Here is a 27,931-nt window from a genome sequence, read left to right as displayed (position 1 = left end):
CGATAAAATTCATGGTGATGTCATCCCACACCTTATTAGGAATCGGGAGAGGCTGGAATAAACCTGCTGGTGACATAGCCATGTATTTGTTTTGCTGACAAATTGTACACGAAGCCACAAGATCCTTAATATCGTGTTTCATCTTAGGCCAGTAAAATTCGGCTACTAGTCGTTGCATTGTTTTAAACAATCTTGAATGGCCACCCATTGGACTGTTGTGAAATTCTTGTAGTAAGGAAGGAATTAGCTTGGAATGTCGCGGTAGAACAATCCTACCTTTGTATAAGAGTCGTCCTGGTACTATAGGATAGCCAGAGTATTTGGGATTGCCCTCTAACACCTCCATTCTAATGTGATTCAATGCTTTGTCTATTTCTACCTCTTTCTGTATCTCCTCGAAATTCAGAATAAGGAATAAGGTGAGTGCAGTAAATTCAGGATATCGTGATAAATTGTCTGCTACTCTATTTTCCAGCCCAAGCGATATTGAATTTCGAAGGTATAGCCCAGAAGTTTTGTGAGCCACTTCTGGTGCTCCTCGCTGAGTAACCTTTGTTCAAGAAGGTACTTGAGACTCCTTTGATCAATGTGGACAACAAATCGCCTTCCTAACAAATAAGGTTGCCACCACCTTTGAATAACAAAAACAATGGCCATCAACTCTCTTTCATACACCGACTTCAATCTGTTATGCTGAGGCAAAATATGGTTGTAGTATGCGATAGGGCATTGGTCCTGCATTAAGACAACTCCCACGCCGACCCTTGAAGCATCGGTCTCAATAACAAATGGTTTATTAAAATCTGGGAGAGCTAAAACTAGTATTGTCGTCATTGCATGTTTAAGCTGATTGAATGCATGTTCGACTTCATAAGCCCACCCAAAATTATCCTTTTTGAGTTGTTCTGTCAATGGGTATGCGATCTTACCATAACCTGCCACAAATTTCCGATAATAACCGGTAAGACCAAGAAAACCCCTTAACTCTTTCAAATTTTGTGGTATGGGCCAGCGTTGCATTGCTTCGATTTTGGAAGGATCTGCTACTACTTTGTCTGCTGAAATAATGTGACAAAGGTATTCCAATTTCTGCTGAGCAAAATGACATTTGCTCATGTTGGCATAAAGTTGTTGGTCGCAAAGAATGCTTAATACGACTTCCAAATGATGAACATGGGATTGTAAGTCCCTGCTATAAACGAGAATGTTGTCGAAGAAGACTAAAACAAATTTCCGAAGATGCTTGTGGAAATTGTCATTCATGAGCGCTTGAAACGTGGACGGTGCATTCATGAGTCTAAACGGCATTATGAGAAACTCATAATGTCCATCATGGGTTCTGAAAGCTGTTTTGTGAACGTCTTACTGCTTCACTCTTATTTGATGATAACCAAATTTAAGGTCCAGTTTGGAGAATATCCGTTCACCGTTTAGTTCATCAAGTAACTCATCAATGGTTGGGATGGGAAATTTATCTGGCACCATGACCCTATTCAAAGCACGATAATCTACATAAAAACGCCAACTGTCGTCCTTTTTCTTAACTAGCAATATAGGACTTGAGAATGGGCTAGAACTTGATTGAATCACACCAACCACCAATATTTCGTTCACCAACCGTTCAATCTCAACCTTTTGGATTTGTGGATAACAGTAGGGTCGGACACTCACAGGTGCTGCCCCTTCCTTCTAGACAATTGCGTGTTCAAACCCCAAACTAGGTGGTAACCCACTTGGCATATCAAACACGGAATGAAATTGTTGTAAGACACCTTGTACTACCTCTGGAATTGAAACAAATTTTGTCTTTGGTGATAACTATGTGTTAATGAACTCAACTAGAACCCCTTGCTCCCTTCTTTTCACTGCTCGCATCAAAGCTTTCAGATTAACTTGAGTTTTGTGCAACCCTGGGTCTCCTTACAAAGTCACGGTTGATTCACCCACCTTGGACCACATTGTCTAGGTTTTGCAATTGAACTTAATTATTCCTAAAGTTTCCAACCATTGCATCCCCAAAATAAAATTGGAACCACTCAAATCGAGAGGCAAAAAATCCTTTACAATTGTAACTCCTTGCAGTAACAATTGGAATCCTCGACACACTCCTTCTTCTTTAATTGGCACTCCGGTTCCAAGCAACACTCCATGACCTCCTGTTTCATCCAATCGTATCTCAAGTTGCTTCACCAATGCCTAAGAGATAAAATTATGGGTTGCTCTGAGATTAATGAATACCGCTACTTCCTTCTCACGAACCTTCCCTTTCAATTTTATTGTCTTTGGCGAAGTATGCCCTACCACCGTATTCATCGACAGTTCCACTAGTTCCCAGTTTGGCCCATGGGCTTCCTGATCTTCCTCATTACTTTCTAATAATTCTTCCTCTCCTTGATATACCATGACTTGGAGTTCTTTTAGTCGACAACGATGCCCCGATGAGAATTTCTCATCATAGCGATGACATGGACCCTTCTCAAGTTTCACTTGAAGTTCGGCATCTGAAAGCTTCCTAAACAGAACCTCTGACTTTGTTGCACTCGTCTTCTTCGACAAAGTTGTTCTGCGATGGTTATCTGTCCATGGCGTCTTTGGTGCTCCCCCATCAGAGACATTTGTAAATTTATTTCCTCCAGAATTAGGGCATCTATATTGTTTTAGGGTCTAGTTTTTTTTTTCTCTCCAGTTTTTGGGCCATTAACATAATGTAGCCCAAACCTGTAGGCCTATGTGCCTTCAACTCGGCTTGAATGCCAGGGTGAAGCCAATTAATGAATTGGCCTTCCAAGAGACATTGTGGAATGTTGTCTATGGTGGAAGCAACCCGTTTGAAGTCCCTGCGATACTCACGAACACCACCCTCCTGCCAGAGAGAGAAAAACCTTTCAGGCATCTCCTCTTCGTCTCTTGGACCAAAGCGCTCCAACAACCTCTTTAAGCCCTCCCAACTCCAAAAAGGTCAACGCGTATCCTCCCATTGATGCCATGCGAAGGCTTCGTCCTCCATAGACATTGCTGCAGCCGCTAATTTCTCGGCATCACTCATCCGATTCAGTGAGAAGAATCACTCTGCTTGATAGAGCCATTTTTCAGAGTCTTCGCCATAAAAAGTTGGCATCTCCACACGTTTGGTACGAATTTCTCCTTTGTTTCCAGTGTCATGCACTTCCCTAGCACTATTTCCCTCTGTTGCCAATGGCGGCTCCGACGAACCCATTACGAAACCGTTATTTGAATCCTTTGGTTTTCATCTCTCATTTGGTGACAATCACTCTGAATTCTCTCGTATTTCTGTAGCCATCGCATCCAATCGCTCCATTATCGCAGTCATGCTCTTTTCCAAGAATGGAATCTTCGTCATGCTCTCCTTGACTATGTCGATATCCTCCTGAACAGAGTGCATCGGTTCTTCCATTAGAGTGATACGTCCATGTCCCTTTTTCCCAACCATCCCAGAATTGTAGGCTCTAATACCAAAATATTAGGATTCACACCACACACTCACAACAGAATTCTATTAGTAATGGAGGAAAGAACCAACAATTAAGAAAATTGCATTGATAAAAAAATTACAAAGATTGGGTAGCAGACATTCGAGAGGTTTACAAACTCTCCCCACAGTCCCACTTAGCAACTTTTTTCCTACCTCTTCTATTTTTCCTTTTTCTTTCTTTTTATTCTCAATCTTCACTAACTTAGCCCCAAAGATCCCAATGTAGTCTAACAGGATCCAGCTCAGTACAACTAACAAAAAGCAACCAAATTACACTAAAAAAGATTAAGGTTGTTCATTGATTATTTTTGGCTTGCCTAGCATATGTGAAACACACTAGAGCTTTATCACCCTTCTATTTCTCTCCTTCCAAACAGTCCAAAATAGGCAAAGAGGAGCAACATTCCATGCTTTATTTCTCTTCTTTCCAACAAAACGGCCATGCCAACCTAAGAGCATTTCTTTGACCGAGGAATGCACCAACCAAACCACTCCAAACAAGGAGAATACCAACTGCCATAACAAACTTGCCTTGGAGCAATGAAGAAGAATATGATCACAAGATTCCTTATCACATTTGCAAAGAAAACATCTATTCACCAACAACCACCCTCTCCTCTTCAACTTATCCAAAGTAAGAATCCCTCTCCAAGTTGCTTCCCAAACAAAAAAACTTACTCTTGTCGGAGCCTAAGAATTCCAAATCAGCCTTGTTGAGAACGAATCTGAACCCCTCTAAGCCATCCCATGATAGAAAGACTTCATTGAAAATTTGCCACTCTTTATAGCCTTCCACATTGCCCTGTCCTCTACCTTCCTTTTGATTGATTTGCCTTGCAAGCGTAAAAGAAGGGCTCCCTATATGAGATTGTTCATATTTCTCAAGGAGCCTTTATTGAGGGTAGACAAATTTTGGATATAGTTTTGGTGGCAAATGAAGTGATGGATGAAAAAAGACATTCTAGAGAGGATAGAGTTGTCTTTAAGATCGATTTCGAAAAATCTTATGATCATGTGAAATGAGGTTTTTTGGATCATGCATTAGAAAAAATGGGTTTTAGGCAAAGATGGAATCATGGATTTGTGGGTGCATTTCATCAATCAGTTTTGTCATACTAATAAATAGGTGTGCCAAAGGATGGATTGAGGCATCTAAAGGCTTAATGTAAGGTGATCCTCTCTTCCCTTTTCTTTTTGCCATTATTGCAGATGTGGAGTATATTGATGTTGAGAGTAGAGGAGAGGGAATCTTAAAGGTCGAAATAGGACAAGAGTGATGCATTTACGAGTCATTGATGATAAAATATTCTCCTCAAGAGCTAGAGAGGAGGACATGTGCAACCTTAAGTTAATCTTGTTGGTTGTTGGATACATTTCTAGGCTTAAGGTAAATTTAGATAAAAGTACCTTATTGAGTATCAATATTAGTTAGACTAGAGTCCTTGAGTTGGCTAATTTTTGAGGTTATAGGATGTAAGATTTGTCCCTCTCTGAGTTGGGTTTGCCTTTAGAAGAGAATCGCATAGTAGTATCTTTATGAGACTTGGTTATAAAGAGGATTTCCTGTCGTTTAGATGGTTGGAAGAAAGCCTACTTGTTCTTTGGTGGTAGAACCATTCTTATGCAGTCATATTTATCCCTTATCCCCTTGTATTTTCTATCTTTGTTCAAAGCTCTAGTTATAGTAGCTGCCAAGACTGAGAATGTTGGGTAAGGGAAGATAGAACACCTTGTGGGTTAGAACCAAATGTGTAATTCTAAGGGGGAAGGGTGTTTAGGCATTAGGAGAATATTCTTGAGGAATAAAGCCCTTCTAGGGAAGTGGTTGTGGAGGTTTTCTAGGGAGATTGATGCTTTTAAACCCTAACGGATGGCATGCCAACTGTGTTGTTAGGTGGTCACATAAATGCCCTTTGAAAGTTATTACACAAACCTCCTCAGACCTTTTTCATTTCACTTGTTATTCTATGGGTGATGATATAGAAACTCACTTTTGAGAAGATCTTTGGTTGCGTGATAATTCTCTTAGTGAGCAGTACCTAAACATTCATAAAGTAGTGAGGTTGAGAAAAACAGTTATTTCCTCAATGCCAGTTTCCTCCTCCCTGTCTATATCTTGGAACTTCAATTTTTGTCATAACCTCTTTGATTAAGAAATTGAGGAACTAGCTTGTCTAATGGTTGCTTTTGCCTATGTCTATTTGTCACTCACTTTTCCTGATGTGAGATTTGGTCTTGAGATCCTTGGGATCGTTCTTGGTTAGCTTCTTCTTTAATTTTGTCTCTACTTTGACCAATTCAGTTCCTTTTATTCTTGTAAATTTCATTTGGAAACCCAAAGCTCCATCAAAAGTGGAGGCCTTTTTGTGGCTTGTGGCAAATAAGAAGGTCAATACTAACGACTTGTTTTAACAAAGAAGACCATGGAAAATGCTTAGTACAGAATGGTGTGTCATGTGCAGGGGGGATTGGGGAGTCTATAAATCATGTTATTTTTATTTTTATGTTGCCCTGCAGTATTAACATTATAGTGTAAATTATTTCGACTTCTAAGGATTGATTAGGTTCCACCTAGAAGGGTGAAGGCAATGTTGTCATGGTATTCCAATCTTTAGATGTATTGATGAGGAAGACAGTGGGTCTGGATGGTCTCAGGATCATCTCGAACTGCAGTGTAACTAGTAAATGAGTGCTTAATGATTTTATTCGCTCATTTTATATACTATAATTTCTTTTTATTTGTTTGGAATGAAGAATACTAAGTAAAAATTGACTGACACACTTCTCAGGTAGAAAATCTTACTGGAAAATCGCAAATTCTTGAAGCTGAACTTGAAAGATCATCTAGGAAATTGAAAGAGGTCACTGCTGTAGCGGAAGGTGAAGCTGAAAAATGCAAAGCTGCAAAGGAAGTTATCAAGTCTCTAACTGCACAGGTTAGTTATTTTCTCCTCTCCAGACTTGCTGTATTGAATGTGCATTTTACTGGATGAGATCTGCCATCTTTTTTTAGCTTTACCTTATAAAAAGCATCATTTTTTAATTTGAAGAAAGTATCCTTAAAACTACTTGGTCATAATCATGTAAATTTGAGATGGTAAGAATGTTACAAGTTTGTTCAATCTCTGTATATTGTAGGAGTGAAGAAGCAATAAGATAAATAACAATAGAAGTAGCTATCAAGTTTGTGAAAAACAATCTGCATGCATGCAATTTCCACGTTTAATATGGATACACAGCTGAAACATTCTTTATAAGGAAACAATTGCCTATATCTACAGGGGCAGTACTTACTGGAAATTCCCAAGTTTTTTTAAAATATCATTTTTTTCCCTTTTTAAATTTAGCCCCTCAAATTATTGACTCCTAAAATTTATGATTAGTCCCCACATAATTTATTAAAATATAAACTTTCCCCTTTTCATAATGTTGGCTTCATAAGCTTGATATTTGTCCCTTTCAAAAATTATTAAAATACAATTTTTTATTTTATTTTATTTATTTTTTTTAGAACTCATGATTACATTACAATCACAACTATTTCTCCTTTAGATAAAAATTCATTCTTAGATTTGTCTCCTGTGATAATTTTTTTTGATGGGTAAGCTCAGAATATATTGAAAAGAGGCCAAAAAGCCACACGCATACAGGGAGTATACAATCTAGCTAGAGCCTCACAAACACAGAGAAAAACAAAAACAAAAAAACCCACCAGCCCTTATGTGGAGGCTATCCACTCCAGGAATCCTATAAGAGACAACAACCTCTCTCCACTATACATTCTCGCCCATCCCCATAAAATACAGACAAAAGAATTTTTTAATTTCTGGATATCTAACACCCCCCCCCTAAAAGCAAGCCTATTTCTTTCTTTCCAAAGGGTCCAAAAGATGTACAACGGTATAGACTTCCATATCTTTTTCCTTTTTTTCCCTACAAAAGGGCCCCTCCAGCTTAATAGGACCTCCTTTACAGTTTCTGGAAAGACCCACTTAACGCCAACCAAAGCACATATCATGTCCCAAAGGACTCTTGCCACTATACAATGTATGAGTATGTGATTTACAGTTTCCTCTTCACATCCACACAAGAAACACCGATTAGGGAGATGCCACCCTCTTTTCTGGAGCCTATCAAGCGTAAGCACCTTGCCCCAAGTAGCTTCCCAAGCAAAAAACAAGATTTTTGTTTGAATTTTATCCACCCAAATGTTGTTCTTCGGAAAATTGTTAGCCACAGAATTTACCACCAAGTTATAGGCTTCTTTAACTTTAAACTTTCCGTTTCTCCCCCCTTTCCAAAAAACAGCATCCTCTTCTAAAGTAGGATTGAACCCCCTCAATGTATGAAGCAAATTACCTACCAAATCCAACTCCCAATCATTAAAGCCCCTCACAAATCTTACATCCCAATCTCCTTGGCCCACATTCTGGTCCCACATATCTTCTACTGTACCATTCCTATGGGCAGCCATCCCATAGAGGTGAGGAAACCTTTGGGACAGCACTGTACATCCACACCAAAGATCATTCCAAAATCTGATTCTGGTACCATTCCCCATAGTAAAAGCCATATTCTCCCAACACCAATCTTTTTCCTTCATAATTTCCTTCCAAACCCCTACTCCAAAAGTCCCATTAGCCTTTTTGGTCATCCAACCAAATCCCTCTTGCCCATATTTCGCCAAAAGCACTTGTTTCCACAAATTTTCCTTTTCACAAGCAAACCTCCAAATCCATTTCCCCAACAAGGCTTTATTTAACGGGATTAACTTCCTTAAGCCAAGCCCCCCCTTTTCCTTCTCCGTACACACAACCTCCCAATTAACAAGGTGCACTTTCCTTTCTAAGTTTCCTCCTCCCCAAAGAAAATCCCTTTGCAATTTTTCTAATCTTCGCGCAACCGACTTGGGCATACGGAATAGAGACATTTGATACAAAGGTATACTAGCCATCGTGCTCTTAATGAGAATAAGTCTCCCACCTTTGGAAATATATTGCCGTTTCCAATGCAATAGTCTTCTTCTCATCTTCTCCTCCACCCCATCCCACACAGCTGTACTCTTGTTAGGAGCCCCCAATGGCAGCCCCAAGTACACCGAAGGCATAGAGCCCACCTTGCAGCCCAATTCCGCTGCCATCTCCTCCATCTCTTCCACCTCGCCAACTGGGATTATTTCACTTTTCTCCAAATTGATCCTTAACCCTGACGCGGCTTCAAACCAGAACAGAATCCAACTTAGATAAGTTAGATACTCCTTCCTAGCTTCACAAAAAACTATAGTATCATCCGCAAAAAGCAGGTGGGAAACATGCACTGGCTGCCTTCCTCCTCCGCGGATCCTACACCCTGACAAAAAACCCCCTTCAACAGCCCTCCTGATCAGATTGCTCAACACCTCCATTCCCATCACAAAGAGGTAGGGAGAGAGGGGATCTCCTTGCCTCAACCCCTTAGAACTTGGAAAAAAACCGGACGACACTCCATTCACCAACACCGAAAATTTGGCTGTGGAGATACAACTCCACATCCATCCCAGCCACTTTGATCCGAACCCCATCTTTCTCATAACTTTCATCAAAAACTGCCAATTTAGGCTGTCGTAGGCTTTCTCTATGTCCAGCTTACAAATGAGACCTCTCTCTTCCCTTTTTTGCCATGCATCAATTACTTCATTTGCAATTAAGGAGGCATCAAGGATCTGCCTCCCCATAACAAAAGCATTCTGATCAGTGGATACTACTCTTCCTATCACTTTTTTGAGTCTATTGGCTAACACCTTGGCCAATAGTTTGTACAGCCCCCCCAAGAGACTGATTGGCCTGAATTCCCCAAGATCCTCTGCCCCCCCTTTCTTAGGTATCAAAACCAGAAACGTATTGTTCATGCTCTTGATGAAGGCACTTTGCTCATAGAACTCTTTAAACATCTCCAAAACCTCCTCTTTAACTATAGCCCAACATCTTTGCCAAAATGCCATAGTGAAACCATCCGGTCCTGGGGCTTTGTCCCCATTCATCTCCACCAGGGCACTATGAATTTCCTCCTCAGAAAAAGGGTGCTCGAAGTTCTCTGCCTCTTGCTGATTTAGTTGCTCTAACTGCAGCCTTTCTATATCCGCCTTCCAATCTGAATTTTCCGTAAGTAAATGTTGGAAAGCATTTACAACCCCTTCTCTCACATCCTTCTCCTCAGTCAGCCACACCCCATCTATCTTAATTCTGTCCATATGATTGAATCTACGATGGGCAGCCACCATACGATGGAAGTAGCCTGTATTGTTGTCCCCTTCCCTTAACCATAATTCTCTGGAATGCTGCCTCCAATGAGTTTCCTCCAAAGAAACCCACTTAGCATAACTATCCTTTGCTTCCTTTTTTGATAATGTTTCCTCCTCTGATAGTCTTCTCTCACTTTCCACCCTGTCCTAGTGGTCCACTAGCTGCAGGGCAGCAACTTTATTGTCTTCCAATCTCCCAAACACTTCCCTATTCCACACTTTAAGCTTCTGTTTCACTGCTTTAATTTTTGTAGCCAGCCTAAAGCTAGCACTACCTCTCACCTCTATTCCCTGCCACCAGCTATGTATTAGCTCTTGAAACCCTTCTACTTTAAGCCACATGTTTTCGAATCTGAACGGGGAAGGACCTCTTCTCACAGTACCACCCTCCAGCACCACCGGGAAGTGGTCCGAAGCTGGCCTGGACAGTCTTTTTTGAATCACACTGCTGAATTGATTAAGCCAACTAGAGGTAACCAAAAATCTATCCAACCTAGCCCAATACCGATTATTTGGCCCCCCACTCCACGTATAATCACCTCCTTGCAACGGGAGATCAATCAGGCCTAGCTCATCTATAACCTGAGCAAATTTGCTCATTGTTGCAGAAGTTCTCCCTTGCCTATTCCTCTCATTTTGAGAATGAATAACGTTAAAATCCCCCCCTACACACCAGGGTTCTTCCCATAATCCTCTGATAGCCCCAATCTCATCCCACATACAGTCCCTTTCATTTTTGGTGAACGGGCCATACACCCCCGTGAATACCCAGTCAGCCCCATCTTCCACCTTCCTAAACCGGCAAGAAATAGTGAATTGCCCCTCCTCCCATTCCAACAGCTCCAACAACCTCTTATCCCAACAGACCAGAATGCCTCCTGCCGTTCCCGAAGCATCCAAAGCCCTCCAGTCTAAGAACCTTCCCACTCCTATGCTTCTAACCACCCACTCGGACATCAGATTAATTTTCGTTTCCTGGATACAGAGTAAGTCTACTTTCTGGCTTCTCACAACAGCTTTAATTATTTTCCTTCTAGAGCTATCATTTGCTCCCCTCACATTCCAACATAAGATCTTAAGCTTCATTAACTTCTATAAGTTGGCACCCTCTCACCTGGAAAGAACTTCTCTGCTTGCTTCCTCCCTCGTAGTTTATTGAGCATTCAAGCCTTTTCAGTTCCCTTTCAAACTTTGTCTTCTCTAACACACCTCTACTGTATATCTTTTCTCTTCTTTTTCTGATTTTTGCCAGGAAATTCAAAATTTCCTTCTCCAACCCTTCTGTTGAGAAGCCTAAAAACTGGCTAAATTTGGCCAGATTGCACTCCTCCCATCCATTCTCCCTTTCCTCTCTAGCTTCTTGAGTCACTGTCAACATTGACCCTCTCTCCCACTCCTTGTCGTTATTATTAACAGTGATGTCTTCGACCAAATCCCATCTCCCACCACCATTCTCGACAGGTTTGATCGTATTCAGCGGGATTTCGTTTTGGATCTCCTCACATACCACCCCAGAATGATCGTAATACTCCCCCTCCGGAGTCCGATCAAAAGAGAGAGAAGAAGAAGACATGAACCCCGAGGCCTTACCCCCCCTTTGTATGAGAACAGACCCATACCTCGATTCCTCTTCAATTAACGCCCGATCAGTCACTGAGTGAGACAAAGCCATTTGCTGCTTCCATGAGTCTTCCTTCTCCCTTATTTTGAGGAATTCAACTTCTCTATTTCTTCCCTCACTGAAATCAGCCCGCGTCCAGATGGAGCCCCTCTCTAGCTTCCCTTTTCTGCTCTCAGGCTGTGACGGGCTTAAATATTTCCCCGCCAGCCCATTACTCCCAGACAAATCTGGGCTCTCACCAACCCCAATCCACCAATCTTGCTTTGAGTAGGACGGCCCAATCCCAAGCCTAGCCTCCTCAGACACCAACCCTTTTAGTTTTAACCCTTTTAATGGGCTCGAACCCATCTTCTCCCCCCTTTGGGCCTTAGGAGGTGGCGTCCTGCCTGCAGATGGGCCTGGGTGGAGAAGCCCATCCACCTGATCCGGATCCGCAGAAAGCCGGGCCCCATACCCTGCTCTGGCCCGCATGCCAGTCCCATCCCCATCTTCCCCTCTGACCTGCCCATCAGTCCCGTCAGCAGCCAGCAGCAGCGCCTCGGGCCTTGCGCTTTCCACCTCTCCTACGCGCGGGGTAGCGCGTGCCGCAGCGTCACCCCTAACCTCCTCTCTGTAATTTCCTTTCGAACTTCTTCCAGAAGTCGCCTTCCTCATCTCCGGCCTCACTTCCCACCAGAGATATAGTGAATAACAAACCTCCTCCACCACTATGTCTAACCTGCTCGGCAAGCCTCCATTCTTCCTCTTAACTAGGATGCGAGCCCATTCCAGATCCACCATCTTCTCTATCAGGGGATCCATGGCTACAAACCCTCCACATTTGTCCCCCACTTTCCGCAAAATGGACGGAACCCATAAAGAAACTGGAAGCCCTAAAATCTTTACCCACACTTCCTTCCTACTCCCACCTTCGTCTTCGCAACCACACCTAGGTCGCCATCGTTCCAGCCCTAGCTGGACGCCTCCCACCCGCCTGCTTCCAGAGGCAAGGACTCGATCGGCTTCACCCACATACTGAAATTCCAAAAGAAATCTACCCATTTCCATCCTTGCCAACCCTAGTTTACCCCGCAACCCCCAGGTCCTCGCCATTAACCAACCAAACCTCTCCATATCCATACCATTTGCTAAGCTAGGGCTCCAGCTACCTACAAGACAATGCTCCAGCTTGCGCAGATTGCCCCTGATTTCCTCTTCTTTCACTTCCACTCTTACCACTTCACCCCCCCTACCCTCCGACCCCTTCACCATTTCTGCGAATGACTTATTCATACTTGTTTTCACCATGGCCCTGTCCTCCTGCTTTTTCTCTTTTCCGCCATTACTTCCTACCACCTTCTGTAGCATCTCCGCCATGAGATTCCACCCCCCTCTCTCGCCTCTGCCTTTCGGAATGAAAATATTAAACCTCCTCTTCTCCTTATCAACCACCCCTAATCTAATAAAAAGGCCTGCTTTGTTCTCATCCCACACCAGAGAATAGATTCTCCCATTTTCCTTCCAACCCCTCTCCCATTTTCCCTTATCCTCTGCCTTAATACACTGGTTCAGGCTATCCAAGAGAACTTCTATACTGAACGGCCCCAAACGGACCCAAGATGAAACCCCTCCCTTGCTCTCTTCAATAACTATTTGGGTTCTGCCCTGTTTCTCCTTCACCCCGATCTCGAAAAACTTTGACTCCACCCCAAATCTCCCCTCTTTCCTTTTTTTCCTACTTCGCTTTTCTTCTCGAAAACCTCCCTCGTCGTCCTCGCTCTCTCGCTCCATCTAGTTATCAAACTGCAGCTGGGTATTTACAGATTTCAAATTTCTTTCATCAAAATTTCCTGGAGAAGTTAAGGATAAATCGTACTCTCCCCATGTTAAGAATCAACAAGTTATTTTGTCTCCTGTGATAATTATCCTGCATTGTATATAAAACAAAAATATTTCTCAAAAAATAAAACTTTTCTTTTATCTCTTTTCTTTTATGTTCATTCTATCTCTTTAATCTCTCTGAGAATACTTCTGAGAGATTGTTTTGATAGCGGAAATGGAAGTCATTTGCCTTTTTTGAGGGGAGGAAAAAAGGTTTGATAAAATGTTTTCAGAACTACCTCTGAAAACATTTCTTAAAAATTGGTCATTTTTAGAAAATGTTGAAGTACTCTTTTTCAAATTTTCAAAAAAGTCACGTGCTTTAATAATTTTCATATTTGAAAATGGAAATAATTTTTAAAAATTCGTTTTCATTTTTATTATTAATTAAACCACCCCTAAAACTTTTTCTGTCTCACTTAAGGTTTCATTTCAGGTTTTTCTCCAACAAAATTGAAGAAAAAAAATTAATTGAAGTAAAATCTTAAACATTTTCTCTTTTTCCTAGGCCAATAGATTCTGATTAAAGGCGCCAAAGAAAAAGGGCATGCACAGGGTACACCAAGGGTATGGAAGAGGCAGCAAAAAACAAGAAAACCTAACTCCGCATGAAAAAATAAAATATAAGCAAAGATCAATCTAGCTATCTACAACTTAAACTATTGATGAACTCAATCAATAGACAATTTTACAAATCCAACAGTACACTAGACCATTGCCTAAGGGATTTAATGAAAATCTCCTTCAGATTTTGATCTCAATGCTCTTCTTCATTAAAAACATGATCATTATATTCTCTCCTGATGCACCAAAACAAGCAAAGGAGAGCCAAATGCCAAACCTTCTTATGCTGTTTATCTAGCCTCCAAAATTTATTCTTGACTGAAGTAAGAAGACCCATTGCACCCTAAAAATAGCCATATACCATGATTGTCTTGCTATGAACAGTGAATCTGGATGTGATAAAACATTTTCTGTTGTTTCAAAAATGTTAAATATTCTTTTCCAAATAATCCCCATCTCTATTTCTGAATTTTCTTTCAATTCTTTAGTGGAATATTGAAAAAAATTGTATTTAATTTTTTTTGGTTCTAAAATTTCTTATTGAAAATTAAAATTTTAATGAAATATTTTCTAAATCTTTTTTAAAACATCAACAATTTTAGTAAAAAATGATGGTGATATTGCTGATGAACTAAAATGTCAATAATTGTAGAAAAATAATTGGGAAATTTTTATGGGGAAAAATCAATCAGTTATATTAATAAAAGAATAATTTATTTAGCAAATTAAATGTGATGCACATAATTATAATTTTCTACATTTTTGTGTTCGTGTTTCTTATTTGTCCCTCACTCAAGTTCAATGTTCTCCGCTGTATATTCTTGAAACTGTTCATACTAACACCACAAAAATAAAACATGCTTGCTGTGCATATGTTTTAGTTTGAATAAGGATATCCCACTTGCATAGCAGGATTAGATTTAACTATGCCTTTGCTGCCTATGTTCTGACCCATTATATGAATATTCTCAACTGGGAATAACCATCTATATCACTTTGTTATCATGTGAAAATAAAGTAATAAATCATTCATAAAAGACATGGAGCAGATGGTTATATGATTAATATCATGTAATATGTGTTTCTTGGAGGAGATTTCAACTTGTGGGCATGTGGGGAGAAAATGAGTCCATTCATCTGATATGAGGTTTAATAGACATATTGGACACTTGAAGATGCAAATACAATTATTTGCTTGCAATGTATATGGAGGATTCTTCATCCCATCTCTTTCTCAGAATGCATGTATATGTATTTATTTAATAATTCTTGATAACAGCATTTGCAATTAAATTTATTTATTTTTTGATAAGTAAGAGAGTGTATTAAAAGTGCAAAAAATGCACAAGAGAACACTAAAAGTATACAATGAGCAAAAGATGCCAAAAAAAAAAGGGGAAAACAAGACTATACCCCCTCTCTTAACCAGAGTACATCCAATCTACACAATCAATTAAGTACATAGATCTCCCATTCATGTACGCCCAAATCCACATAGCAAGATTGTCAAGGAATGAACTTTTAATCCTTTGATATGACATCTCCTCATCTTCAAATACTTTTTGATTTCTTTTTTTCCAAATAGTCCAAAAAATGCATAATGGAGCTGCTCTCCAAGCCTTCCTACGCTTCCTTCTCACAAAAGAACCTTGCCACTCTAGTAGGGTGCTCCTTACAAAGGCAAAAATAACCTAAGGGATGTCAAATAAAGAGAACACCAATAGCCATAAGATCCTTGCCTTAGCACAATGAAGAAGAATGTGGTCAATAGATTCCGCCTCTTCTTTGCAAAGAGTATACCTATTGACTAATGACCAACCTCTTCTTTGGAGCTGGTCCGTCAACACCTTCCACCAATAAGCTTCCTAAGCAAAAAAAAACCCACTTTAGAAGGAATCGGGGAGTTCCAAATAATTTCTAAGGCCATGTTTGATTAGTTGGATATAACATGAGATAGGATAAAAGAGAGAATATTATATCCTATTCCATGTTTGGTTGATGATGGGATAGGATAAGTTATTCCATCACTTATCATATCTTATGCTTTACCAAATATGGGATAGGATAAGTTGTGAGACATATTCTCCATCCTCTTTTTTTTTATATCCCTTTTACATGGGATACATTAATCCGAAACTAAGATATAAGATATGCATATTCCATGAATCATACATTTATTTATTTTTAACAAATTTTATTTCTTTTATATTACTTATTTTGCAAAATAAATTTTATATTATAAAATTAAATTTGTGGTTAAAAAAGAACTAAAAAACATATTTATAAAATATATTGTAAAATAATATATCTTTATAGATATTATGTTTACATATTGAATAACATAATATAAAAAAGTTTTATTTATAAAGTTAAATATTTTAATCATGAATATTGTTAAATGTAAAAGAAATTTCATTTTTTTTAAATAGAAAATATTAGAATGTAATATAATTTTTATTTTAAACATTGAAAAATAATATAGATTTCATTTTTTTTTATTCATGTCAATAACTAAATATAAGCATAACATAATATATCCTATTGGATACGCTACCTTAGGATATCATTTTCATTAGATATCATATCTTAGGATATGCATTTCTTATTCAATGGGATATGATATCCTAGGATGTACATATCCTATCCTATCCCACCAACCAAACATAGCCTAAAGGAAAAGGGATGACATTTTGTTATGTAGTTCATTGAACACACTATAAAAACGAAATCCCCAAGTGATGAAAAGGTAGAAATGCAGTCCATTTATTGAAATGTTAAAATCTTAGATAAGATATCCCCTGGTATCATTGACGCAGATGGTGTCTCATATAATATGCTCATTGTTAGTTATATGTATCTACATAGGTTTGTAATTAAGCAACTAACTATAGTCAATTCAAAACTTAGTGAAACTATATTTGGCTATGTTTTTATAAAAGTCTGAGTTCCTATCTGCTGATGAAATGCTAACATTCACTCTGATTATGATGAAAAACAGAGAGAATACTGAAGTTAATTTACTAACCAATTGAAAGGAAAAATTATGAAAACATGGAACAATTATCATTATCCATTTTTCCCGCTTGACCTAACTCATTAAAAAAAAAAAAAAAAAATCCATTTTCTCTTTATTTTGGGTGTAAGGTAGGGTGTTGATTCTTACTCAATGTTCTGATCCTGTAATTGGTCCAATGTTCTGCAGTTGAAGGAGATGGCTGAAAGAGTGCCAGAAGAACATATTTCCATTAGTAAATCAGGTTCTAGTGCCAGACAAACTCCTAATATTGTAGATATGTTCTCTAATGAGAACCATTCAACAAGCCTAACCTCTCCTGAGAGCGAGTCCAATGGCAGTTCAGTAAATCCTATCTTGTCCAGTGGAACCAAGGCACAAACTGAAAAGTCAGACTGGGTAGTGCAAGATGAACCAGGCGTGTACCTAACTCTTTCGTCCTTGGCAGGGGGTGGTAATGAACTCAGACGGGTTCGTTTCAGGTATTTGTACAGCATCATCTTTTATTTTGAAAAGTGAAAGGCTAATATATTCAACTCAATTCAACCTAGAATATAAAAGTATATTTCTGTTAAGTCAAGGGACTTTTCTTTTTTCCTAACCTTATTAACATTCTTTTTTGCCTTCCCCATGTTCTTATAGTGCCTTCAACTAGAATTGCGTCACTCACTTATTAATGATGCAATAATCATTATTCATTGCACATGATCAAAGCATTCTAGTAGACAATGGTTCAATCTTATTCCAAATTGATGCTAGTTCTATAGAAGTCACTCATTTTTAATGCTATCCAGAATTTATATTGAACCCAAGTGATTTATAACTTTATCTACAGAGTCCAATCTCACAGCAAAACACCTACATGCTTTGAGTGTGATCCTTGTGTTGTGTCAAAATAAACTCTCACTGCTTTAATGGTCCAAGTATGTGCTTTTATCAGATATTAGACCTGAAAACGTCAAACATATGATATTTCATATATTTTAGTAAGGAATTTCTGTGCTTGTTATATGAAAAAATTTCATCATGATTCTTGCACACACCCTTTTTCAGTGTAATGTCTTGGTTTCTTTAAAGATTGTGTAATGTATTTCTTTCAAATGGTGCTCCAATTGATTATTTGGTTGACCTGCATTTGCTTGCTAAAACAATACCAACTCCTCAACTCAAACCATTTGCTTCAGAGGTCTTTCAACTGCTTTTCCCTCTTCAGGCAAATTATTAACTCTTGATAGGATAAACTAGGACCACCTTTCAATTATAGGCCCTTAGATGCATCCAAAAGTGTAAAGATCCAATGCAGTGCTTGTAGAAGGACCACGTAAGAAAGTGACTTGTAAAGTTGTGGTATGGATAGAGTTCCTGATGCGATATCATTCTCAGTTACAAATGATGGCCTCCAATATTATAGAAAGATGGATGCACCGTCATACTGCATGAAGCAGTTCTATGCATCAGTTTTAACTCCTGATGAGAAGGATAAAAGAAACCTGCACACTCAACCACCTTCTAGGACCTAGCAAAACTCAGTAAGAGAGGAGGTACAATCTCACACTAAAAGTGATCTTAGGACACCTCATTCAACTTCAGAATTGGAAGCTCCTCTCTTTTAATCGTGCACCTATTTCTTTCCTTCCAAATGCACTAGATTACAACAAAGACATCACCTTCCCCAACTTTCTGCTTCTATTCTCAAGATGGCTCTTTCATCTCAAGCTTTTCAATTGACCTTAGGCATTGATGTACACCACCTCAAAAACCATGATAAAAAGAACTAAGCACCAAACAAACACCACCTTGAAAACCAAGAACACCTAAGCCCATAACTCCCTGGCACTGCAATGAAGGTATGGCACTTTTTGTTAACTACCTGCTGTGGCAGCTGCTACTGCTATTACTACTATGCTTGTCATAATCATTCCTACAAAGTAGCGAGGCTTGTCATGATCAGGTACCTGCATCATTAACCTTTTCCAGCCTGCATTTTGAACCAAGTATTTGAGTTGCCTTGGCTGAAACGGATATTTATTGTATCTAATGATTAAGAAAATCAGAAACTAAGTAATGAATATTTGATAATTTGTAGCTTGATGGTGGTGTGCTTTTATGGATAGTACTGTTAAATTACCTATTAGTTTCTATATCTTTTTACCTTGTTGATTTGATTTGTTCTTCTAGTGAGCAATTGGATGTTTTTTCTACAGTCGGAAACGCTTCACTGAGGAACAGGCAGAGGTTTGGTGGGCTGAAAATGGGTCCAAAGTATGTGAGCGGCACGACATAAGAAGTGTGGAGTAATACGTAACTGGCACGAACACAATGGGTGAAGGAAAGCCTAACTGACGTAACTGTTCTCCATGACCCTCTCCCCCTCTACTGAAAACTGTATATTTTTTGTTTCAGTCATTCAGTGGAGTTGAAAATCAAAGATCCCGTGTCTCTCCCTTACCATCATGACTTTGTTCACAGTTCCAAACATGCAGTCTCAGTTCTCATCTGGGAAAGGATCAAACAAGAGACATAGCCCTATAGAAAGCTAAGCCACTATGTGGATTGGCTTTATCCTGCCTTGGCTTCAAACAACCTGATTCAATGTGCTTTGAGAGCGTGGTGGTCTGCAACCTTTCAAGCTTGGAAAGAAGCTGCCTGAGCCCTAACCATGTTTGGTCTCACGTTGGCAGTCAGAGCTATGTATATCAAGATGTAAGAGAGGTACGAATGTAGGAAGAAAGCAAGTGCCAAGGGAAAAATGAAAATGATATTTTAAGCACTGTTGAGTTTGTGCAGCAGTAATTTTTTCTTCTTTACGAGTCAAGAAAATCTGATGCTTTTCCGTCCAAGGTTCTTATCCTGTTTTTCTTTTCTTCCCGTGGTTCCTGAATATGAGGATACTAAAAAAGAAAATTTTGGATCCTGTGCATTAGGATATCCTTTGATTCAAAATTTGAGGACTATTTGATAGCGTTTTTGTAAACAGCTATGGTTCTCAATTATTTTTAGGAGCTCAAATATTAAAAGTACTTTTTTTTTTTTTTTTTTTTTGGAGTTGAATATTTTTTTTAAGAAAAACTATACTTTAAGGTATGCCAAATTTGTTTTCGAAATTAGTATAAATTTTTAATAACTTATTTTTAGTCAAAAATGTTTATTACGTGAAATTTTGAGTAATAATGTCCATGGTATAACCTCAGATTCCTTTTTCTTTCCCTGCCTCTGCCCTCGACTTTAGGAGGTGGAGGGTACAATGGAACGGTGAGCACTTCATTTCCACATCAAGTAGTACTCCATGTTATGAAAATATATTTTCTTATATTGAGAATGCCACAGCATCATAGAGAAACAGACCAACCCACAAGCTAGCCATAGTTTCCAGATGATTTTAGGGTTGTAATCCTCATCCACGGAAACCCTTTTCAATGTGCAACAACAAAAGAATGAATTCAAGGATGACCCTAACCAAAGTTAATAATATATATATGTATGTATGTATCTGGAGCCACTTACGTGAAGGAGATGTAAACTCTGAATTTCGTCCGAGCCTGGTCCATCATCTCTGACTTGGTCACTTTTTTATTTCGCATGGAAGAACCCAAAGCAAAGCATGCATGTTTCAGAATGATATTCACCTGCACAACTGCTAGAATTTGCAGGGCCTTCAAACTCAGGGTGAGTCTGTGTTTGTTATCAATAAGTTGAAGATCGGTGCTGAAACTCAAAAAATAAAAAATCGAAGTTTATTGATATCATGAGTAAGCAAGGTAAGTGTTGAAAGAATTGACTGGGGATTAAGCATTCGCATGAGGGGGTCCCTTGCTTGAGCTCCCATATTCCCTAATATGCTCCCACCCATGGCTATCCATCTCAATTACACTACATCCAGCTTCCTTCATCATCTTTTCTTCCTTAATCTCCTGCATTCTTGTATAATCAGGCAACCTTCCTGCAATAGCGTATGTGCTAGAAAGAAGGATGGAATCAGTGGGGTGCTCATCAAAGATTTCCAACAGCACTCTCTTCACGCATTCTCCCAAGTCAACATTTCCATACACCCTGCAAGCTGCAAGCAATGCACGCCACCCGGTAGCATCGCCCTCAATGGGCAAACTCTTGATTAGGTTATGTGCTTCTTCCAGCAACCCTGCACGGCCCAAGAGATCAATCATACATCCATAGTGTTCAACCTTTGGGGAAAAGCCATATTCTCGAACCATTTTCTCTAAGAAACTTATCCCCTCTACAACCATACCTCCATGGCTACAAGCATTCAAAACTGCTAAGAAAGTGACTTCATTAGGCCTATAGCCCTCCACCTCCATTCTATGAAAGATCATAATGGCATTTTTTGCCTGCCCGTGCACCCCATAACCTGAAATCATGGCTGTCCAAGATTTCACGTCTTTGATTTCCATCCTTTCAAAAACATCAATAGCCTTCTCGAGGAACCCACATTTACAGTACATATCAACCAGAGCGGTGCCAAGAACTGCATCCAATGCTATTTGCTCCTCCTCCACATAGTTGCTGATACATAGGCCTACACTCGATGCTCCGGCAGCAGCGCAAGCCGAAAGCAACCCTACCAATGTAGATGAATTGGGTTTCACTTGTTCACGTTTCATTAGTTGCAGTAGAGACAATGATTCTTGTAACAGGTCACTTTTTGCATACCCATCTATCAAACAATTCCATAAGACAACATCCTTTTTGGGGACTTGATAAAAAATTTTATGCCCTAAATCAATAAACCCAGCATTTGCGTACATATCAATCAAAGCAGTAGCCACATTTAAATCTGAACAAAAGCCAACCTTAATGCAATGCCCATGAAGAGATACTCCACCAAGAATGTTTCCCAAATCACCCACAGCACACAACACACTGGAAATTGTTGTGGTGCTAAATTTTAGACCTTTCCTACACATTTCTCCGAACAAGCAAGTGACCATAGTGGGGTGGGGCACCTGGAGATATCCACCCAACAAAGTGTTCCATGAAACCAAATCAATTTTCGGAGGAATCTCATCAAACAACTGATGGGCATCTCCAATTCTCCCACAAACACAATAAAAATGCAAAAGTGCATTCTTCACGTTGGTAAACAGTCCATGCCCAGACCTCACAACAACCCCATGAATCCCTTGGCCAGTTTCGTAAGCCAATTCGCGAGCACAAGCTTTGAGGGTTGGGATGAAGGAAAACTGGTCGAGTATCATTTGTTGAGCCCTCAAACCCTTGAAGACAACAAAAGCTTGTTTTGGATGGTGACTAATTGAATAGCCTCTAAGCATAGTATTGAACATAAAGAGATTTGGACTTGGAATCTGGTTGAAAATTGAGGCTGCATAGTCAGTGTCTTGTATGGAAGATGCAAGAAGCTTGCTCAAAGTGAAGGGGACATTGACAAGGCCAGTTTTGACCATGGAGCCATGGACTTGACAGATTTCAGAGGTCTGAGTGCAAGATTCCAGTAGGGAAATGAGGCTTTGATCTTCTGGGGCTGTGGAGTAGTACTTAGGGAAGTGATGCAATGACCAAGATTGGAACTTTTGCCTCACCCATGAAGCACTACCAAAGATCATCGGCGATTCAAAATTTTGAATTGAGGCAAGATTCTCCAAAGCAACATAAGCCTACCGCTGCTTCAATTTTGATTATCGTATTTGGTAAAATAATAATTTATAATTTTCATATTTTTTACTAATGAAAAAATATGACACGGAAATCTTTGAATTTTAGTCTTGATTTTGGTAAGTCGTTTGGGTTCATTGTTTGCTTGGTTCAATGTCTGTATTTTTATCGGTGAGAGAAGTCCATCGTTGAAAAAAAGAAAAAAAAAAATATTTGGTTAAAAGGGTTGCAATAGCACCCATATTATAGCGACAACAAAAACTCATTAAGAAGGAAACCAACCAATTGAAAAAACCTATGTCTAGGGTAACACCCTGAAGTAGGAGGGTAGAATGAGTATTTTTAAAGATTACAAAAATTTACCCAAATTAAAAACAAGAGTTATTAGGGATATTCAAAGTAATAAAATTTCAAGGGACAAAAAAATTTTCATGGAAGATTCCACATGAAATGTGAAGATAAAAAACTACGGCGTTTAACCTCTAATATACAATCTACTACATAAAATCAAAGTGTACAGATTTACCTTATCACTTTACGCTAAAAACTTACTCTTTAGCAACTATACCTTGATCCACATCTGCAATCTAACATCTCCAATGCCCTAGTGGATTCCTCTCAAATTCTAAGGGGATTAGGTCCTTCCAACAACCCACAATTCAATTTTATAAACTCTTTCTTGAGAGATTGGGAACAATAGGACAAGTTAATTGATTCTCTCAAAGTGTCCAACCCTAAATGGGCTAAAAGAGGGTTTATATAAGTCTACATGCCTAGGAATTTACTAAAAAGAATACTCGTGAATTTTTCAAAAACAAATTATGTCATATTCTAGTGATTGTGGACGAACGCACTAAATCACCACTTGAGCACCTGGAGCACTTGAATGTTGGATAAGTGCTTGAATGGTTCCAACACTTGAGCGGTTTTAATGCTTGAGCAGTTCCAACTCTTGAGTGTTGGCTTCACTACTCAAGCATCCCCTATTTTTCCAAAACATCAATTTAAGTATTTTAGTTCATATAGAAAAAATACCAATACGCTTTAACCCTTCAATCATTTAACTTACTATTAAACAAATCTTTTTAGACTTACTTGTGACTTTCCAGTTTAGCTAACAACAATCTTGAATGTTTAGTGGAGAGTAAGTCACTATCTAAAAAGTCTCATAAGTTAAGATGAATAGGAACAAAATTACCAACAAACATAAACAAGACTCCATGCCCTAATACAAGTAAATCAAGATCTATTGATTAATTTTAGTTATAATATCACAAATTTTACTAAATTTTCTTTGAAAATAGTTTGCCCAAGTAAAATTATTAAAGATATCTAAAAAAAAAATATTTTGAGTATCACTAAGATAAAAAATGTTAATTTAATGTGTCTTGGTTTCTTGCACTTGAAGCACACCAAATCCCTTTTCTTTTCCCATCTTTCCTTGACACCTTTGGATGTAGATTCCTTTTCAGAGGAGTTTATTCTAAAAGTGTACTTTCTTCCTCTAGACTTTTCACCCCTCTAGAACTTGTTGAACTTTCTTATGATGAGGGCTAAGTCTTCATCTTCTTCACTTTCTTTTTCTTCTTCAACTTCTTCTTCTTCCTTAGAAGTAGTTTGAGAGTTATCCTCTTCTTCTTTTCATCTTCTCCTTCTTGTTGCCTCTTTGTCAATGTGATTTCATATGTCATCAATGACCCTATGAGCTGCTCCAAAGGTAGCTTGTTCAAGTCTTTGGCTTCTTAAATTGCGGTGACTTTTGCATCCTACTTGGATGGAAATGACCTCAAGATCTTCATCACATCCTTTGATTCCTTATAGGTCTTTCCCAAGGCTTCAAGACCATGACAATATCAATGAACCTAGTAACCATCTCAACAATAGTTTCATTATCTTTCATAAAAAACAATTCATAACTATGAACAAGTAAATTGATTTTTGAGTCTTTAACTTGATTTGTTCCTTCATGAGTTACTTCAAGTAATCTCTAAATTTCTTTAGCCGATTTGTATTGAGAAATTCTATTATATTCATTTTTATCTATAACACATTGTAAAGTATAAACAACTCTAGCATTTAATTGGAAATTTCTTCTATCATGTTGATCCCATTCTTGTTTGGGTTTTGAAACCATGACTCCATCAACTAGTTTTGAAGGAATAGTTGGGCCATTTTCAATGACATCCCATAAGTCTAAATCAATTGATTGTAAAAACTAAGTCATTTTAGTTTTCTAATAGAGATAATCGATTTTTGTAAAAAATGGAGGTCTATTGGTTGTAAAACTTTCAATGTGAGATGAGCTTGATGGATTAACCATTAACTCTTAGACGGTTAAGTCCTAAACAAGACGCCTACCTCTGATTCCAATTGAGGAAATAAATACTAAACTTAATTAGGAAAAACACCTAAGAGAAGGTGTGAGGGGGGAGTGAATTGGGTTTTAAAAATCTTTTATTTAAACATGATAAATTCAAGCAAAAGAAACACAAATATAAAGAGATAGGGTTAGAGAAAGCAAACTTATATTTTATAGTGGTTTGACACCCCTTGCCTATGTCCACTCTCCTTAAGCTTCTAACAAAGTAAGGGATCCACTATCCTCGAAGCTTCAACCAAACTTCCAACCCTTTTACACTTGGATTTTAGATCCAATGAGCTCTTATACAATCCCTTCAAATCTCTACTCACTTGAAGTTTTTAACACTCAAATGACAAATTTAAATTTCTCAATCTAGTTCAACAAAGGCTCAAATACAACTCAAATGTCATGATGAATAACAAGGGTGCACTAAAGAATATGAAAGTGAGGATTTTAATGCACTAAGGAAAGAATAAGAGCTTTTGAGTCAAGAAAATATAGGTAAACAAATAAATGGAGGTGTTCTTATGCTTACAAATGAAGTGAAACTCTCAATTTATAGATTTCTAGCCTCGAGAGCCAAAATGCCAAAAAGTAACTTTGACTAGTCAAGTCGGGAGTGGATCAGTTGACTAGTCGTTGTATAATAAATACATGACAGGTGACCTTTAGGCCTCGACCGGACCTCAACCGGGAAGACATAGCCATCGATTGGGAATGCAAGGCTATTGAAAGAGATAGAAGATTTTTGCATATCTCGACCGACCCTCCATTGGGAAGGCATAATCGGTCGACTAGTAACCTAACTGATTGAACCGATTTACCATTGTCTAGATCGATTCACCATTTTTGGCCTAAAACCTATCTTTTTCTGTTTTTTTTTTCTTCTAACACTTAGTCAAGGTCTAGAGGTCAATGAATATGCCAATTTTGAAACGATTTGTCTTTCATATGCTAAAATTCGAGTTTTAATGGAAATTTAACTTTGATGCATAAACCGAGTTTTTAAAGATGCATGAAAAGATATGAAAATCCTAAGTGCACTCATGCATTCATTTTAGATATGTTTCCTATGATTAAAGGGTCTTTAATTTGTCTTGATCTTGCATCTATTGGGTCATTTGATGAATTTCTCGAATATCCTTTTGATTTTCAAACAAAAACTTGAAATTCTTTTTAATTCAAAATGATTAGCAACTTGACCATGTATGTTATCATCAAAATACAATTATGAGAACCCTTGGGCTAATAATAGGGTTCCCTAATGGGCTCAAGTGACTTGAGCTCATTGAGGGCTTAGGTCACTTAATCTAAGCAAAAAACGGTTCTAATTAATTAATCAACCCAACAAGGCCTACTAATTAATCAATTAACCCAATCTAAAGATCTTGTTCACTTACCCCTATGTAATATTCCATAATTACCAAAATACCCTTACACATAAAAGTGAACCTAGAGCTAATTTGTGCCAATAAGGTACATGAGCTCGAACGGGGACCACTAAGATCCATAAGAGTATTAGCTCCCTCAAAACCCAATTCTAAACTTGATTCAACATCTCACTACAAAGAATCAACTGGACTCTAGTATCCTATATAAATAACAACGAGACATCATATGCTCCAGTCCATGACTAGCAATCCATTGTGTTTAGTCTCCCTATGAACTGGTATCCGTAGTCTAATAAGGTGAAAACTATCATCCTTTCAAAATTACCTTTACTATCCTTGAATTACAGATCCTCCTATTATGTGTTCAACTAATATATTTTAGTTCTCCAAGAGCTAATGTCAAGTTCCACTTAAGGAACTACTAATGACCATAGTTTTCCTAGACACACATCCTTAGAATCACCTAATGAGAGATTTTATCTCAATCCTATGAGATATCATGGTGCTTCTATTGAGAATATTTATTACTATTGACTTCCATCAATAGTGACCCAATTTATAGGGAATGATCAACTTACAATTTCACTCATAGGTCGAAGTCATTACTAATTTTAGTATAAACTCAATACTCTCTTCAAATTGAAAGACAACACAATGAAGCAACTTGGTGAGGTCATGACTACTTGATAGTCTTAAGTCATGACCCATCATTGGTCCTGTCCAATGTGTAATCATACACACTAGTGCACTCCCCATGGGAAACCCATCCCGATAGCCAAAATCAATCATCCCTCTAATTAGGAGGTGGTGTACTACAACCTCTAATGGGTTACCTAAATTCATGAACTAAATGAATAAGTCATCTATTTATAAGGAACCCGTGACTTAGATCTTTCATGCAACTTTTAATACACCTAAATCATATACAATGTAAAAGATAGTAGGCAAGAATGCTCATAAAGTGTAATGCATGGAACAAGAATAGATAAAAGTGATATTAGAATATCATTAAATAATGAATTTCAAATTTGTTACTTCATGTCATGTTTTTAAGGACTCTATCCTATCAAACTTCTCTAAGAACCAATACCAATCCAAATAGTTTTAAGAACTTATAGCATCAAAAGTCATAGAAAACATACCATCATCTTCATCATATGTTAAGATAGACAAAAAAGCTCTCTTGTACGAATCCTTGTAGGAATCAATGACAAATTGAATATGACACCCCATCATGAATCCTTGAATTGAAAACCCATATGCAACAAACAATTGCAAAACATGCTCATCCGAACAAGTATATTTTGTAATGGTTCCAAGGTTAACTTGTTGAAGCTTGTGGCACAACCAATGCAATATCTTGTAGTAGTCTTTTAAAGCATCATAGAGATGCTTCTTTGCTATCATAGAGATGCTCATTTGCTTTTTCTTTAAACCTCCAAGCTTAGTTATAAGTTAACTAAATTTGGTGTTCTCTTGCAAAATCTTCATATATTTGATGAGGAAGATAACTTAGAGTTGACCTCAAAAATTTCTCAATAGCAATGACACCTTTCTTAGAACTAAAGCCTACTTGTGAAGAATACTCATCTTGGGCTGAGTAATTGTGTTGGACATTGTAAATGTGGACTTGCAATATTTCATTCTCAACAATAAAATGAGCTATTATTTTCCAAAAACATCTATCAATTGAGCACTTAACTAACATACGCTTGGGGG

The 27,931-nt window shown here is 38.3% G+C and overlaps 2 protein-coding genes across 9 annotated transcripts in view; one reads left to right on the top strand and one right to left on the bottom strand.

The window, feature by feature from the left end:
- The window catches only part of LOC100250008 (PH, RCC1 and FYVE domains-containing protein 1), a 38,971-nt gene extending 19,166 nt beyond the window's left edge, over positions 1-19,805 (top strand). For 7 of the 8 annotated variants that reach the window (XM_059740628.1, XM_010653894.3, XM_010653890.3 and 4 more), the window contains 3 exons: positions 6,283-6,429; positions 17,021-17,313; positions 19,036-19,805. In XM_059740628.1, coding sequence (XP_059596611.1) covers positions 6,283-6,429; positions 17,021-17,313; positions 19,036-19,129 — 534 coding nt within the window. In that variant the 3' untranslated portion in view covers positions 19,130-19,805. The remainder of the gene's footprint in view (positions 1-6,282; positions 6,430-17,020; positions 17,314-19,035) is intronic. The other variant, XM_019220894.2, reaches the window with a different exon arrangement.
- A 315-nt stretch (positions 19,806-20,120) lies between these two features.
- Positions 20,121-22,631, bottom strand: LOC100255149 (pentatricopeptide repeat-containing protein At1g26900, mitochondrial). Its single transcript, XM_002271277.3, has one exon. It carries the CDS (start codon positions 22,408-22,410, stop codon positions 20,617-20,619), a length of 1,794 nt encoding a protein of 597 aa, XP_002271313.1. The 5' UTR covers positions 22,411-22,631; the 3' UTR covers positions 20,121-20,616.
- Positions 22,632-27,931: the final 5,300 nt, after the last annotated feature.

Source organism: Vitis vinifera, chromosome 1 (assembly GCF_030704535.1).
Source record: "Vitis vinifera cultivar Pinot Noir 40024 chromosome 1, ASM3070453v1".
In the NCBI taxonomy this organism is placed as follows: Eukaryota; Viridiplantae; Streptophyta; class Magnoliopsida; order Vitales; family Vitaceae; genus Vitis; species Vitis vinifera.
Note: the sequence above shows the minus strand (reverse complement) of the source record. Positions and strands in the feature narration are given on the sequence as shown.

Coding starts and splice junctions, on each gene's coding strand:
- LOC100255149 (XM_002271277.3), bottom strand. CDS start 22,410: ATGATCTTTGGTAGTGCTTCATGGGTGAGGCAAAAGTTCCAATCTTGG.